General features: G+C 41.6%; 1 protein-coding gene across 2 annotated transcripts; it reads right to left on the bottom strand.

Annotated features, from left to right (window-relative positions):
- Positions 1 to 4,171: 4,171 nt before the first annotated feature.
- Positions 4,172 to 14,347, bottom strand: LOC118230430 (ankyrin repeat and SOCS box protein 2-like). 2 transcript variants are annotated; one of them, XM_035423442.1, is made up of 10 exons: positions 14,261 to 14,347; positions 12,498 to 12,843; positions 11,030 to 11,170; positions 10,484 to 10,650; positions 9,941 to 10,096; positions 8,494 to 8,739; positions 8,094 to 8,265; positions 6,719 to 7,289; positions 6,449 to 6,602; positions 4,172 to 5,179 (listed from the first exon to the last, which is right to left on the bottom strand). In XM_035423442.1, the coding sequence occupies exons 2-10, from the start codon at positions 12,794 to 12,796 to the stop codon at positions 5,037 to 5,039; spliced, it is 2,049 nt and encodes a 682-aa protein (XP_035279333.1). In that variant the 5' UTR covers positions 12,797 to 12,843; positions 14,261 to 14,347; the 3' UTR covers positions 4,172 to 5,036. The 2 variants fall into 2 exon arrangements, with proteins under 2 accessions (XP_035279333.1, XP_035279334.1); XM_035423443.1 differs by lacking the exon at positions 11,030 to 11,170.
- Between the last annotated feature and the right edge of the window lie 3,062 nt (positions 14,348 to 17,409).

Genomic DNA, 17,409 nt, shown 5'->3' with positions numbered 1-17,409 from the left:
ACACCAATATATTTGAAACAGCCAAAACATCGGAGAACGAAAACAAATGTCTGTATTCCTTGATCAGTAGAGAAAATTGCCAAACCATAGAATATGTTACGATACCTTTGCTTAAGACACTAGGTGGCTGAGCACCTCATACACACACAGTACAAGCTAGAAGCTGCTTTACTAACCTATAGTACTGCAAAACCAGCTATTCACAATTACATACGATCATCCACAACTCTCATCAATTCCATCCCTCATCAATTCATTCATAAATGCTATTTCCTAACATTGTTAACATCCCACCGAGCGAGTCATTTTAGCACCACTTGGATTCTGTGTGTGTGTGTGTGTGTGTGTGAGAGAGAGAGAGAGAGAAAGATAAATTAGGCATTAAAGAGAGAGTTAAGAGAGTGTTAAATTAGGAGTTAAATCCTAATTGTGAGATAAATGAGTTGTAACCCCTCAGAGAGCTGCTCTTCCCCGCGGGAGCCGAGCTCGTCGCACTGCAGTTGCACCCTGAAGTGAGAGTGACTGAGAGGCCAGACAAAAAATACATTTATTTCACCCAAGAAAAAAACAAACTGCTGCAATCACTGCCCACATCTTGGACTAAACTGTAATGGATGCAGTTTATTGACTCGCTGAGCCATTTTGTGACCACATAAACAGAAAGGAGGGGCATAAACACAGGGGAGGTGAGGTGGCTGCTTAGACTCCTCATCTCTGCTAACAGTGACAGATAACGCACTGTCACCCCATGCCTGGTCCATTAGTGCCCTGCGGTACTCAGTTGTAAACAGTGTGTGCGTGAGTGGGTGTCAGGGGAGACATGTGGTGGTGGTGAAGAAGGGTGACCTTGCTCGAGCCTTTCTTTCTTCCATCCCTAGTTTGGAGTTGCCAATGCAGTTTCTGATCATGACAAGGATCACCATCTTCCTTTTTCAAAGATAATCACATCACAGGCCTCGTATTCTTTCACCTTTATAACAAGGTCTGGGACCAGGTCAAAACCTAGCATATGGCTGGACCGGCTGACCAATGGTGTAACTTCATAACTCGGCCGACCAATGGTGTAACTTCATCACTCAGTCACTCAGTCACAGACATTCGTGTTTGTAGGGCTGGCCCCGCTGTTGCGGTCCAGCCAAAAAGCTCAGTTGCCTGAGTGAAGTCTGTTCTTGGTATGACATGACAGATGGCATCGCGTCACCCTGCACGTTTCCCGTGAGGGCTCTCCTCTGTGGACATCTCGCCATTCTCCCCTGGCGTGGGAAAATCCAATGCGCCAAGGAGGGTGGAGAGATCTATATTTGTTAACAACAATCGTCCTCCATTTCCCTGTGCCACCCTCTGTTTCATTTTGCCACCCCGTGCCTTTAAAGTCTCCTCAACTGGCCTTGGCTTCATACAGTATAGCTTTTGTGTAATAATAAAAGCTCAATGGAAATGATTTCAGGCATTTTAATTGACAGGATAAATTTATCAGTGTCTTTGGGGTGTGTGGTGTTCGTATCCCCTTGCTGTGGCTCACCCTGTTTGGTGAAATGGCTTCACAGGTCGCCAGGCTGGTGTAATTAATACTAATTAATCGATTTGTTGGGGAGTTTCCATGGAACAGGATGTCAGAGCCCTGCACAGCACAAGCTAAAGTGCAGGGCTTTGCTTCAGACTACTTTCCAGGGCCAGAGTCTGACAGTACAACCTCAAGAAGGCCCTATATTGGATTAGCTGATTCCACGACGTTTCTCAGTGGCTTGCCATGTATCAGACTTTGTGATTCTTTTCACACAATACCTTTTTATTTCTAGGTTTCATTAGAATGAAATTAATTTCTTAATTAGAAGTAAATAACCTGTAGGCATAGATAAGACTTCTTTGGCTGAGAGCCCAAAACAATTCCCATTTGAGGATGGTTCTTGAAGGAGAAGGTGTGGACGTATTGGTAACCCTCCATGTTTCACTCACATATGTGAGTCACTTTTGTAAGGAGTGCAGTGATAGGCTGGTACCAGGCCTGTGTTTTCAGAACATTTACAGTCAAGCAGTAGTTTGATTTCAATTCAATTCAAATAGCTAAACAGTCTGGATTTGTCGCACTTAAACACTGCCACACCCAATGGTTTTACCAAGTGTTACTTTTAACTAGATTAATTATTTCAGAGCTCATCAACTTTTACACCTTGACCGCACCAGCCTATTAATTCTGACAGGTTGGGCTATGCAACTAAAATACCATAACAACGGAAATATAGTTTGGGTGACCCAGTTTTACTGGGACTTCCCACATTACAGCCCCCTTTCATGTGTCCTTACTTATTCTTACTTATTCTGAGAAAACCTTGATCCATTGAAACATATTTCAATGAGCTTTTTGACTGTAATTCATTATTGTATATTGTCAGTGCATTATGCACAAAGGCTTCTAGGGAGTGTGGTCATTCTAACCATCATCTGTTTGCAGCGAATGTGCGATTATTCCTGTAGAGCTGCATTTCCACCTAGTGGCTGTAAATCATATTACATCAGTAAAATGGACGCCTCTTGACTCAAGATGTGAATGTACAATGAATTAGAATTCTGCGATTACTCGTGTTCCTGTAAACAAAAGAAAATTGGCCGTAATTCTCAGTTCACTGACCTCCAGCTGAAACTCTACAGACATGTTTTTTATGCGGTGGGTTCTGGCTGGGGAAAAGACAGAACTGCATTGCAGTAGCTGCTTATGAAAAACAAGCCCACTATTTGGCAGAGGCCCAGTCCCTAATTAGATGACTGTCTGGGTCCTTCAGTTGACGCAGAACAACAGGTGGAGATGTAGTGCTAGTTCTCCATGTGCAGCTGAACTTGGGCAGATGAACATAGCACAGCTCCGGTGAAACTTGCCACTTAGTTTTAAATTCAGTTTTCCTTTTAATGACTTAAGCCAGATGAGGGAATACGGTTATAGTAGCACTGTTTATTATTGTTATTGCACTATTTTTAAAATAACTTTTAGTCCTATTCATCTTGTTTTGATATCCTGCTTTTATTGCCTTTATTTTTCTGAAATCTCTTTTTTAAATAAAAATCTTTTCATATTTATTTAATGTTACATACACAACCACTCTAAGTCATTAAATAGGTACTATTTAAACTGACCTGGCCTGGGATTCAAATCCAAAACCTGTTTACAGCACGAATACAGAGTGTCTATGTGCACCCCTTGGATTGACTATGACATGGGACACAGCTCTCATGCTGTGAAATGTTTACTGAGCAGACCTTTTATTGACCGATATGCCTGCCACACAGAGCATGCACCTTAGCAGCACGCGGAAGGACAACGGGGCCAAGAGCTCAGGGTGAAGAGCAAAACATGTTTTTCAGCTTTCCCTGCGGCTGAGTGCATGTGAGTTTCCCGCTCTGGGAAACTCAATGCCCCCTGGCTCTGCCCTGCGGCAGGTGCAGGGACTTTTTTTAACCGTTGCGGAGGGAACACAATAGCCTGCAAAGACAGAGCATCCGCCAGCTAGGCCTCGGCCACTGGATGGTGCTGGTCGTGTGTGTGACCTTCGGAGAAGGAGGAGGGGTCACACGCTGCTAGGGCTGGAAAGAGCTGCCTGTCATCAGGAAGGGCCAGTGAGTTACTCTGAGAATGCCCTGCACGTGTGTGCATGTGGAATGTGACAGGGTTGTTGAAATTTGGGTATGGGAGTGTGTCTTGAGCAATGATTGACAGTGACATTGCCTTCTTAGTGTATGAGTGTATCCAACCCATGACAGAAAAAGTATGAAAAACATTTAAAGTATGGGTTGCCAAATGCAACATAGTCCCCTAGATTTAATCTAAAAGTGTTACTGTTTTCCTACATTCATAATGTTTGAAATGATATATTTAATATTAATTATGCTTTCCCAAAATTATATTTTTATGGAAAAATAAAAAAAATTGCAGTTATACAGTACATGTTTTATTAGAACTTACACTCAGTAACATTACATTACATTACAGGCATTTAGCAGATGCTCTTACCCAGAGCAACTTACACAACTTTTTTTTTTTTTACATAGTATTTTACATTGTATCCATTTATACAGCTGGATATATACTGAAGCAATGCAGGTTAAGTACCTTGCTTAAGGGTACAACGGCAGTGTCCTACCCGGGAATTGAACCTGCGACCTTTCGGTTACAAGTACAGTTCCTTAACCACTGTGCTACACTCCGTCCGTTCTTTTAGTTTCAGAAAAAGAACGCCTAGAAAATAACTTGCTAATACAATTTGATAAGATTGTCACAAGACATTGACTTCTGTGCTACACATTTGTCAGCTTAAAAGTGACACAAACCTGTTATTTTTTCTGTTAATGATTTGAATAATCTGCCAACCCCAAATATACAGTGATCTATTGTTCAACATCTTTACATACAATACATTTAGATTAATTCATGTACTATTCGCATGGGTGGTTCAATAATAATAGTAAAAAATGAGACATTATTTTGTATATGAACAACACATTTATAAAACAATTTTCAAGGTTGAATTTGATGTGTTGCAAAAGAATCTTCTCTCCCAATACAAAACATTCTGTTAACTTTAACCAAACTGTGGAGCAAAATTCACAATGTTCACACAGCTGCTCAGATGAAATAAAATACATTCACCAAGGTCATCAATCCAAACTGTCTGTTAAGACGTATCCTTCATAATATATAACGGTTTGCACAACTGCATATACAAACGTACAGTGTCTAGCTAGCATGAGTAAAACATATCTGCCGATAAACCTGAGCAACATTTACAATATGAATAAAGACTGCACCTGAATAATTGGTAGTTAAACACTAAAACATGCTTTTTAAAAATTTGTTTTGCATGCTTTGTTTTCGTTTGCTGCCAACTGCATGTAAAATCAATACTTCACAGCCACCATTTTCACGCAAATATAATGAAGAAAAGTAAATGTTTTAATTAGGCTGACTGTCCTATAGCACACAAAATGGGACTGCAACCGGCAGACTGTTATGGCACCACTTTTTGGCTAGACAGCAGCTGGTGTCTTTAATAGGCTTGGGAGCGGTCCACGGATAGGTACTTGATTAATCGTTCTGGGAGGGGCAGGGCGTTCAGGTGCTTGAGTCTCTCTGTTCCCAGTTGTTTGCGAATCGTCAGTCTGCACATGTGCATCAGGGAGCGTGGAAGAGCTGATAAAAGAGAATAAGGACTCAGCCCTCAAGTTCATCGTCAACACAGTGCATTATGTGCTGAACCTGTTTTTAGAAATATCACAATACAGAAAAGCCAGAACTCACAATTAATATTAAAAAGATTGCTTCAATTCTTTTTTTATTACTTTTATTCTCAGTTATAAAACAATCAAAATATATTGTAGAATTTGAGAATAACCATTTTGTTGCAAGCTTTTCTGTCTTGTTATAGCAATGAAATGAGAGACATAAGTCTTATATTAAACAGGACATTTGTGATGAATGCTGTGCAGTTCAGACAAGCCCGCACTTTCGGTACATAACAATATTTTCTAACCTATCAACGACAACTTTGTGAAGACTGGCTGAGGTGAATTAGGGAATTTAAACAGGCGGTTCAGATATGAACTATGAGACACAAGGAAGTGGTTCAATAGCGAGCTGCACGTGGCCAGTAAGTCACACTTCTATGAGCCCTCTGAGAATCTGACCTGTGTCCAGGCTGGCATGGTCCTGGCATGCCTATCGCTATAACAGTAAGTGCCGTTCATTAATGGCATGGCAAGACTGTTCTGAGATCTCCTTTGTGACCACCAGGGTTCTGATACTACCTGTCAATTAACAAAAAAGCTCCACCAAAGCAAAAAAAATAAAATCATCCAAGTTTGCCCTTTGTGTCACTTGCTCTTTTCCACCCTCCGCAAGTGTCAAACATGGCTAGTCGCCCAGAATCGGGCAGGGGTTGGCAGAAGAATTTAGACTGTAGAATTTGGACACAGTGGGTGGCACAACCCGAACCATTGTAGCTTGTGCTACAACAAAGAGGGCATTGCAGTACAAGGCCTTCACACTGCCAATGGAATGCCTGAAGAACAGCCTGCTCCCCTGTTTGTTGGATCACTGCCACTGTTATTTCTGCCCAAAGATAGTCTCTAACAATCCTTTACATGTTGAATAAGCTTGTTGGATTGAGCGTACAAATAACACATGGCATTTTAAATGAGCTATCGACATGGTACTAAATATTATCGCCCTCTTTCGAATTCTTTTTCTATGTCTTTATTATTGCAATAAAAATATGTATATAGATGTTTCCTACTTTACTTCCATAAACCTTTTTTTTAACTCTGGTCTGTGCAGGACATGGGAAAATATTGGAAAATGTATAATGAGATACTAGTTATTTTATTAGGGAAGGGTTTGTCATAACATTTTTTTACTGTATGTTTGTGTGTGTGTGTGTGTGTGTGTGTGTGTGTTGTTTACCGGATTTCTCCTTGATGACTGCCCAGTCCTCGTAGCTGTCCAGATGTTCGATGAGTCTGGCACAGAGCTGCACGTTGCCAACGTAGTCAAGCAGTACGTCGATAATGGGTCCCGCCCAGCGAGAGATCTGTGGTGCAGAAATGATCTCGCAGAACTGAGGACAGCAATCAAAGAGAAAATTATCCAAAGCAAACCAATAATCATCACCATCACCATCACCATCTCCACCAGTTCCCACTGTGACCATCATCGAGCCCCATAATCCTCTACCTGCACAGGCATTTTGGGAGTATCCTCATCTGTCTTGTCATCCAGGCTGCTCCTGTCACGTGTTGCTTTGATGGGTGGGTGGGGGTTGCAGCCGTAATGACACTGAAAGCAGGACAGGGCATCACAACCATTGTCCATCAGATACTTGAGCAGGGAAAGGTACTTCATGCAGAACATGACGGTGCCAGGGAAAGAAGTTGGGTGGGTGGGAACACTGGCGTTGATATTGGCACCATGGTCCACCAGGAGGGTGACGGTCTGGATGCAGCCCTGCCTCAGTGCCACTAGCAGCGGGCTGAACATGTCCAGGTTGGGGTTAGCGCCTGCATCCAGTAGCATGGTGGTGGCGCTGATGTTGTTGTTCATGACCGCAAGGTAGAGGGCCGTGCTCCGGCGGTCTTCATACATCTTGGAGCGGTCAGGTGACAGCATGGCGTTGACATCGTAGCCGGCATCGATCAGGACCTCCAGGACGTCGTCCCTATTGCGTTCAGCGGCCAGGTGGAGGGGGCTGATGCCACTGCGCTGTACACGGGCCCTACTGGTGACAGGGATGAGCAGGGACACAACTCTGGAAGGCAACAGCATGGGAAGGGGTCACTGGAAGCTCACAGAGCCCAAATGAATGTTTGCTGAGAATTTAGATGACTCATATACTAATGTTAGTAAACCATAATGTCCTAATAGTTCCTGTAAAACTACACTTTACTAATGAACACTGCACTGTATTAATAATTGTTACATTTTTGTGTGCCCTTCATCAGCACCCTATTTACAATTAAATACTAAATACTAAGTCTGCCACAAAAACAAAAATGTAATAGTGAGTAGTAAATAATAAATAATAAATAATGAATAATTCTTCTTCTTCTTCTTGGTAGTAGTAGTACTAGTAGTTCAGTTCAGTTAAGCTTGCACAGTGTGAGAGGGTCAGCATGCTCCTGTCAATTTCTGCCCCCTTCTGCCGATCCATTCTGGGACCAGCCAATCACTTTCAAACATGTTTAATATTTTCGTTGTTGCTCTTGTAGTGTGACAGGTACGACGAGGCGATTTGTCACATTAGCCAATTCTACCAAAATGTTAATGACAGATCATGCATCATGGTAAGGTAACGTACTGTACAGGGATCATAGCTATAACATTTTAAAGCTAAAATTAGAATTGATATGGGTATAATGTAACAAATGAACCTAGTGGCCTGATTATTACCAATGTGACAAATGAACCTAGTGACCTGATTATTAATGATATTCCTGTTCTCATCTGAAACTCTTTTTGTTGTACCAAGAGTCCATTTTGGCCATGTCAACCCCAACCATTGACGTGCCCAATGTTTTCTTTTTAATGTGTTTATCAATGTAATAGTGCATACTCCTCATTTCCACGCTGGGCAGCGATGTGCAGGGGCAGAAACCCAGATTTAGCTGCTCTGTTGGCATCAGCGTTCAGAGACAGAAGGAGCTCCACAATCTCTTCATGGCCATTCTTACTGGCCTCGTACAGAGCTGTAGCCCCATCATTCACCTGGCTGTTTATATCCACACCTGGATCAAACAGAGAGCAGTATCGACTTTACTGGCAACACAGAACCCACAAGGAACCTAGATAGACCATACAAATAACCTACATTGAACATATACATGTCATGGCCCCTTATCCTGTGTGAAGCAGGTCTTATCGTCTCTTGCTGGATCAATATAACCTAATAGTGGTTGACATTGACAAGTTACAAATATCTTAGGGTATCAGACCAAACATTTAACGCTGCCCACCTTTCTTCACGAGGAAGAGGAGAGCTTCCGCTCGTCCGCTCTGGGCTGCGATGAAGAGCGGGGTAATGCCGTACATGTTGCGGGCGTTGATGTCGGCGCCAGCTCTCACCAGCATCTTGCAGATCTCCACGTTGTTGCGGCTCACGGCCTCGTGAAGGGCTGTCCAGCCCTGGAGGCATGTCTTGTTCACCTGGGCTCCATTGCTCAAGAGCAGCTCCACGCTTTCCACATTCTCCTGCTCACAAGCTGAGAGAGAGGGCAACAGTGAGGGGGGCAATGTCATACTGAGAAATGCCATCCTCACACAGACACAAACAGAAGGCCTCCCTTCCCATTACTGTGTCGTCAATCCATCGACATTTTTACTGAAGCCCTTATCAAGGATGCCTGCACAATGGCAGCTGCTGATTGGCTAATCCTACAAACACATTGGGATTCAGCATGCTGATGTGTGGATGCTGAATTATTGGCCATAGCATCACCCAGAGAAGGAGACGTTTCGGTCAACAGGATTGTTCTAGTCTTATTGTGCAATCCTCAGGGGTCGGTTTCACCAGCTGCACATACCTGTATGCCTGGCCTGATGCTTACATTCAACATAGAAAATGCATAGAAGTGCATAGTGCATATAAAGTTCAGATGTATAAAATACACCTGTTGCACCAACTAGGTGTAGCACTACACATGGGTGTAAATTCTATGCCTACTACGGGGTAGGCGTTAGTGAAACATTTGGACTATTCTCCTTGGTGACACTCTTTGCAAAATTAAAAACAATGACCTCTGAATATGGCGCATCTCATCTGTAGACGGCCCAACCAGTGCGCTTTCAGATGCGATAGAATAATGCAAGATCGAAACAAATCCTCTGCATATATATGGGGATAGTGAGTTTATTGAGCGCTTTTGTTTCGGCAGGGCTGAGCTGTTTGAATTAATTGACGAGCTCTTACCTCTGACCAGAATGGTGCGCTGTCTCTGCATTGCAGTTGCTAATACCACTAGCCTAAGATTTTATGGCGCTTTACAGAATACTTTTATGGCATAAGATTGATGCTAACTAATCAAGCAGTAGTAGTATTGTAGTCCAGCAATGCGCACTGGCTGGAAACATTTGCACTATAGAAGGTGTCAACTCACATCGTCTACGCTGGACTTAGCTGTGCCAAGTCATATTTTTAGATGGTGCAACAGGTGTAAATACGGATAACAATGTGCCTATGACCCTGGTCACAATCTGATGTACCAACTACTCCACAGATATAATGGCTGCATATTACATAGGTGTGCTCCTCTGATGCCGAAGAATGGCTACACAATCACAACTTTTAATTTTTTTAAATGGACACACTCTAAGGTATATGAATTTCACTGAAAGCGCCTCCCCCTCATGAATTTACCCAGAATCCTCCCGATAACGTGGACATCCAGCACACAGGAGTGTTACCTTTGTAGAGCGGGGTCTCTCCGTCCTTGTTGGGGATGTTGGGGTCCGCCCCGCTCTCCAGCAGTTTCTGCGCACACCCCACGTGATCTGCTGACGCGGCCAGGAGCAGTGGTGTCTGCTGCCGAAGGGTGCGGCTGTCAGTCACCTCAGGGTGGGCTGCAGCAGAAGCACACACAGGATACAGGTAAGCCACCATGCCAGGAAAAAACCAGACATGAACGCATACCAGGAGCAATGAACTTTGCTAAGCACACCCTGTGCTGTGGTTCTATAAAAATAAAGCAGAGAAAGCATTGGGTTGGACATAGAAATGTTTTTTATATCTGCCTGGTAAGAGCCAGAGAATTAGTCTGTGCTTGGCAAGCTTAATTAGGGTGTATGGCTGACAATGTCCAACAAAAAATAAAGTAAACCACAAGTACACCAGGTTCCTATGTGGTTCAGGCGGCAAAGGTGCTCAAAAAGTAAAAGTAATGAAACAAATGATTTATTTTGTAAGAGAGCAGGGACTAAAGACCTAAGCAACGAGTGTGCTCTGCTCACCCTTCAGTATGACCTTGAGGCATTTCTCTTGTCCGTAGAAGGCCGCTTCGTGAAGGGGGGCCCAGCCCTGCTTGTTTGGCTTCGTCAGACTTTTCCCCATCCATGACAATCTAATCAGTCTGTCTACAGCACCATTCTGGATTGCTTCGGCAACAGGGTCCAAAAGCCTGCGAAAGTAATGCGTGACGTGGCCATTTGTGCATTTATCCTCTGAATACTTCAATATTTGTATGGCAACTTTGTTTCAAACAAATCAACCCTATGATTCCATTTCTGAAAAGAAAAGAGTTCTTGCCATTTTAACTGACCTGATATAAAATAAAATACCGGATATACTGGTAACACCTGGGCAAACCTAACGTTTACAATTATGATACCATTTCACCTTTAAAAATGTATGACCTAGCTTTCAAGGCTTTCATTTTTGACTTATGTTTGTTTAAGTCTCACGTCTCCTTTTTGGAAGAGTGAACAGATTTCATTAGCTGAAGCTCCCGGAATTGATGTTGGATGAGTGAGCACACCAGCAGTAAAGAGAACACTCACTCCGCAGATTCTGGCGTGAAATACATTGAGCCGTTGTATCTCCTCCATGCCACGCATCGTTGCCCTTTGTCTGTGATGGAGGAATGGCTCCTGGTGGCTTCATTCATTAATTCACTTTGGTGGTCTCCAGTCGTTGTCTCGCTACAAGAATGAATTTGCATGAATGTGCTTTGAGCAGCTGAACAGTGTCATTCCTGGTGCATCGATCTGGCCTAAAATAAGGATGTCAATAATCAACTGTCTGTGATTAAGAGGACTACCAGAGGCTACTCTGAAAGACATGAAAGGGAATGTAGCTTAACTGCTGTTGGACACACTCCTATGTTCTAGATGAGTCAGGAAAAGATGGAAAAAAAATCAATTTATAATTATTTTTGCACTCGTAGGAAGTTCAGCTTCAACAAATTTGTGTGCCATTTCATTATCTAGGAAATACCAACTTTGGAAGGTAGGCAAACTACGTTATAGGCTTTACATGTATGTAAATGCTTAGCTTGGCTATAACCTGGCAAAAAGGCAGGTAAGATCCTAACTGAACAAAGTTGCTTAACTCCTTCTCTGAGGTTAACAACTACTCTGATGTTAATAGGCCAAGTGTGACACAGCAATGTCTGCTTGTACCAATTAGACACTGGCCAGCAGCCCAGTGAGAAGATGATGTGGGGTTTGGTATCACTGGGCTGGAGTGTCAGACTCTGTGACTAAGCACAAAAAATTGGGTCATCCTTCCACAACATGGGCAACAGCAAGACCAGACGTTTTACATTGGACGAGAGCTTATCTTACTTATGGAGCCCAAGTCATAATACATGAAAAAGAAGCTGCCAAACCTTGCAACATATTTTGAGTCCAATGGGATTGCAGCTCAATCTCATACAGCTGTCAAGTGACTGAAAGAAAGGCCAGCTGAGAATTAGCTGACATTACAAATAATGATAATTACTGCAACTGACCCAGTTATAGCGGGTAAACACTTACAGCATTCAAAACAAGACAGAAAGTAGTTAAGTCAAATCAAGTAAGAGCAGAGGTGGAGCATTTAACACAGTGACTCCCTTTATGGAAATGAAATAAATAAAAAAATTCACAAATCTCTGAACCCTTTCCTCCAGTGTCAGCTATGGTATGGACAGGGCTTTTAGCTTTCCTTCTCCTAACCCCTTGCCAATTCCCATGTACATTATATTTACCTAAAATACTAATCACATTTACTAACCAGCCTTTTAAATTGTCCAAAAATAAGACTATAACGAGTTTGAACTAAACTATCTTGTTCATCGTTTGTACTTTGGGGAACAGAAATAAACACTCTAATTTTCAACCAGCAATGCAGTGATGTAAAGTTGAAAAAAAAAAAAATCAATCCGATTACACAATACCAATGGCACGGAACAACTGTGACTCAGTTATCAGATAAATCTGTGTCCTGTACATGTCAGGTGCTGACTAGATTTACGCTCGCACTCACCAGTCATCTTTGGGTTGCATAGCAGGGAAGGTGATTGACACTGAGGCGTTGCGTTGGCACAGAGGTGCGCTTTGTGTGAAGGCTGGGTTTGAATTTGGCTGGTTCCATGCAGGCCCATTCTGAAAAGCAGGCGTTTTGGTGGAGACTGCTCTGGCGACAGATACGTAGGCATCAGCCAAGCTGTGCTCGACAGCCAGCTCAATTAGCTCATCTTCTGACAAGCCACTGTATAGACTGTAGTCGTCGGGCCCAAGCATCGGACTCCTCGAACCAGACACGGACAAGCTGGCGGTCGCCATTTTGTCGTTGATGAAGAGACGATAGCAACTTCCTGTGTTGGTTCTTCCTTTGAATCAATAAAAAAAGTTGTTATTATCATGAATAACAGTCTGACTTAATTGGTTGTTTCATGTTCAGTGTTGCCTCAAGTGAAATTACCATGTCCTGTCAAAGACTATTTAGAACTCATAAATGTATTCCTGATCAATTTTTCAAAAACACTTTGAGAATAACATAGTGGGCAGAGACTGACTTGCAAAAATGTTTTAGTTTGTGCCAGATTACAGATGTTTACCAAATGACCAAATGAGATGACTTTAGCTGACTTAAGATTTTGATATCGTTGCTCCTGCCTTGGAGGTTAATCACACTCACATTTTTAAGTGGCAAATTTTCAGCAGTGGAGCCTACCATGGTCCCTTTGCCATTAGAAACCAAGTGGAGGACAATTTAACAGGTGCTGCTAGAACTGAATCTATTTGCTGTCCGCAAAGTCACAATTTAGCAGCCACTATGCTGAAATATCAATTTTGATATTGACTCCAAGAAATGTATTCTCCATAAACATATGATCATTTAGGATTTCACAGTCTGTCTGACCAAAACATGAATGCTGTAACATCGCAGATTCTGAAAACTGCACTGAAGTAATCAAATAAACGTGCCACGTATATGCAACAATTTACAAAGCGATAGTTATTTATATGGCAACAGTTCATTTGTAGTGAAGGCAACTCTCCATGATGTAATCTTAAAGATCCATCATGACCTTGACTCCCTCCATCCAGACAAACACGCATTGTCCACTAGCAGCCCACCCTTGGCAGTCCACCAGGTTTTTACAGATTGGCACTACAGCGGTCCATGAGAGGACAGTTGAGATGAGGTCGCTAGGATGAGGACTTGTCGCTAGCCAGCTGCTGTGGTAGCAATTTGCGAAATGCTGCTAGACTGACAGGTGGCACTGATGGCAGTCCAATAGGTGCTGACTTACTGAGGAGTTACTTTAGACACTTGACTTTGAAACATTTTGGTAACAGCGGGAGAAACTGAGAAGCAGGAACATATTTATAATATACATATATACTGTATTATATATATATATATATATATATATATATATATATATATATATATATATATATATATATTTATATACATATATACATATATATCACAGCGAGATAGATTCATCTGCTTCTGCAGAAATCCCCCAACCAACCCATCTAACAAATTCACCAATCAATTTAAAATGCCTTGCTATTTGTTGGGACAATATTTTTGTCCCAAACCTATGACCTATTATTTAATGAAATAACCAGTCTCACAGGCAGAAGTGTCCTAACTTCACTACTTTCACTGCTTCCTTAACGTTTTGTAACATTGCAAAATATATGATCCAAAGCACTGTTAAAGAAAACAATCATAAATACAAGCTAATTTCATTATAACCTTATAAGTAAATCAAAATATGTGATTCCTACCTCAGTGAATGTGTTGTTGAAGAGCAGCTAACTTTCACTGCCAATGATATCAGGGTTACAATCCTTTTGCCCTTGCAGGTTCCTTACCTCCCTGCAACTAGACACTTGCTCTGTGGTGGGAGGTATATTTCAAGAGATCACATGTGATGCATACACGCAGACGTGAGAGCCAGCTTGAATTGTCTCTTTTTTTTCTTGAGCTGAGAAAGCAAATCACTGAGACCCATTTAAAGGCAATGCAAGATAAATTAATTGAACAACCAGAATGGCATTAATTGTGATCTCAATGTCAATATAAATGTTGTAGTACAGTGTATTACTTTTCATACATTATCAATTATCCTGAAATAAGTGAAAAACACTTTCTTGAATATGTTAATAATCTACTTAGGACTGGGTCTCTTATATGGTCAGGATGAAGTTGTTCATAGCTGTGGAAGCATTTCCTGAGTAATATGTAGGGTGGATTATACATAAATTATAGAAGCACATATCCTGTCCAAATGATCCAAAAGAATATAAGTGAAGTTCAGGGGGGAGCCAGAAAGATATCCTACAGAACATTTGCATACGGCCATCTTGTCATTCTGTATTTTATACAGTACTGAAGCTGCTATTTAGCCTAGCCTATCCACACTACACAAATGTGAGGCTGTAGTCCATGATTTGGATGCAATGACAATTACCGGTGTTAGGTTATCAGTAACTCTATTGTACAATCAGCAGCTCCCATGTTGTTCCTGTGATTCAACTCACAATACATTCCGCATCCATGGAAACTCATTAACACCTCATTCCTGAACATTGACCCCCTAACAACCCCTATAGTGTACTTTCACATCTCACATTAGAAATAGCTTCCCAAACACTTTTATCTTAGCTGGGGGGCAGTAAGTATAGCACATCACCTGCTCAAGAGAGTATTTTAAGGCCGCTTAACAGGAAGTGCTAAGTTTCTCTACTGAATTAACACTTTCTCTGTGTTTGGGGAGACTGCTGGTGATTGTTATGTAACTGAACTTATCTGAAACAGTGCAGTAATTACATCACATGGTGAAAACCAAATTCAATTTGACTTGTTCTGAGGCAGCTGCGCTGAAGAGGTTAAATTCTCTGAGATTGTAGAGGGACTCTAACCAATGAATTACCCATAATGAAAGGCGTAGAATCGGATAGAGCAGCAAAAAGGCCAGTACACATCATGTTGAGTCGTGTTTCTCATGAATAAATTACATGAATCAAACCTGGAGCGAGGAGGTACTCTATCCATACTCCGCACCTCAATGGCGATGTCTATGACGACTCTGTAATGTCTATGACGACTCATTCTGTAATGACGAACCAGGAGCAATATGACATTATGCCCTGGAATTAGAGGGAGCAGCTACAGCTAACAGGTCATTAGCACAATGTGGTGACTTTGCCATCGGCTGTGGATGGAGGTCATAATAATGTACACACAAAGTCGTGTTAGAGACTGGGAAGGGAAATTGCCTTCCCCCACACACTATGTGGCACCCTTCCTGAGTGGCAGGTTCACGCATTGTTCCAGGGGGACATTTGAGCTAGCTTTGCTTTCAAATAATTTGGAGGATCTGGCCAAGGTGTTTTGGATTACAGATCTGTTATTGAGTATCATGTTATATTTTGTGTTATTTTTTGTGGTTTAACCTTGGGAAAGCAGAATTGCTTTGCAATGCACAAAAGGTAGAGCCCATTTGTTCTGGGATAAATTGAAATGTTATTGCAAGAAATCATGCTGCCACAGTTTCTTGGACTGGTGTGAGGCGTTTAAGGTAACAGCCTTGCTATCCCAGAGAATGTAATTTAATTTATTTTTTGATTGACAGCAGCTACTTGTGTGGTTGCTCTATCCATATGAAAAGTGAGCATTCCCATGTGACCTGACCGATGACTCAAGTTTGTCATCAGGTCCAGATCGAGGATTGTGTCCAAGGTTCATTTATTTATTTATTTTTAAATGTGCTGTGGGTTGAGGCCAAAGTGGGGAAGAAGCCCTGCTGGCAATTTCACCTTGCCTCTGTTCACAGACCCTGCTGTGAGTGAGAAGCAAGGACCTTTATCTCACAGGAAGCAACACGAGACCCACTGCAAAATCACAATCTGAGTTAGCCTATTTGCAGAGTGAGAGGTTTTAATAGCAAAAATAAATAAATAAATAAGTAAATAAATGAACAAATTACAGAATTCAGTGTTGCCAGGTTAGAGAAATATTTGTCTCTCAGAACTCACACAAAGATAGTCAGAGGTGGGGATCTTGACAGTGATCTCAAAATCTTTCCGGTTGTACAGGTAGATACTCAGTTTCCTGCACCATACATGTACTGCGTAACCCGTACCAACAGTATTTTAAAACTAGAGGGACAAAAAATAACACCTGTGACTTTTGCACCCATTATTTGTATCTTCAAAGTTGCCTAATTCGGCGGAAAACACAGACCTGGCAACACTGATTAAATGTCACTGGCACAGGGCTGCAGTACTGATTGGTCATGCTATTTCCAGAGCGAGCATAGTGTGGGCAATGTCTGCATAGTAACCAGCTATTGCACATGTCAGTAAGATCTATTGGTCTATGCCATTCTGGTCTATACCATTTTATAACAATTTAATAAAATGGTATAGACACATGCAATTCAAATAATATTTATTTTTAAATAGTTATAAATAAAGTACCATCAAAATAAATTTGTTGTTTTTTGGAGATTTTTTTTAAATCCTGAAAGCAAAGACATTCTTACAGTGCCCACTAGAGGATTTGTTATTGGCCATTGAAGACTTTGTTTCTGACATCATTAACAAGAAGATTCACATAAAGCACTTTCAATGCCGCCAGATGATCATTTTCTGAAGTTTGTCACATTGTACACAATATCTCCTGACCTTGACTTATTAAGTCAACATCTCAAGAAAAAAATATTATCAGGGATGGATTAAGGATGTCCCGGATAGCATGGACTAAGTTGAGCTTGTGACTAATTACAGGGAATGCTGTCAATCAGTGCATCCACTATTATTTTGATAACTGGTTAACACAAAGACATTGTGCTATGTCTATTAAAAATATGGTTTCAAATTAATGTTTATCATCTTGGAAAGAAACTGACAAACCAGCATCATTGCCGGTA

Source organism: Anguilla anguilla, chromosome 6 (assembly GCF_013347855.1).
Source record: "Anguilla anguilla isolate fAngAng1 chromosome 6, fAngAng1.pri, whole genome shotgun sequence".
Lineage (NCBI taxonomy): Eukaryota > Metazoa > Chordata > Actinopteri > Anguilliformes > Anguillidae > Anguilla > Anguilla anguilla.
The sequence above is the reverse complement of the archived record's forward strand: the minus strand, read 5'-3'. Positions and strand labels throughout refer to the sequence as shown.

What these genes read in the sequence shown, in the direction of transcription:
- LOC118230430 (XM_035423442.1), bottom strand. Translation starts at nt 12,796, where the DNA reads ATGGCGACCGCCAGCTTGTCCGTGTCTGGTTCGAGGAGTCCGATGCTT. An exon ending in TTCACGCCAGAATCTGCGGA is followed by an intron (nt 10,651 to 11,029) that starts GTGAGTGTTCTC and finishes TTACTTTCGCAG; the next exon opens with GCTTTTGGACCCTGTTGCCG. An exon ending in CCTCAAGGTCATACTGAAGG is followed by an intron (nt 10,097 to 10,483) that starts GTGAGCAGAGCA and finishes CTTCTGCTGCAG; the next exon opens with CCCACCCTGAGGTGACTGAC.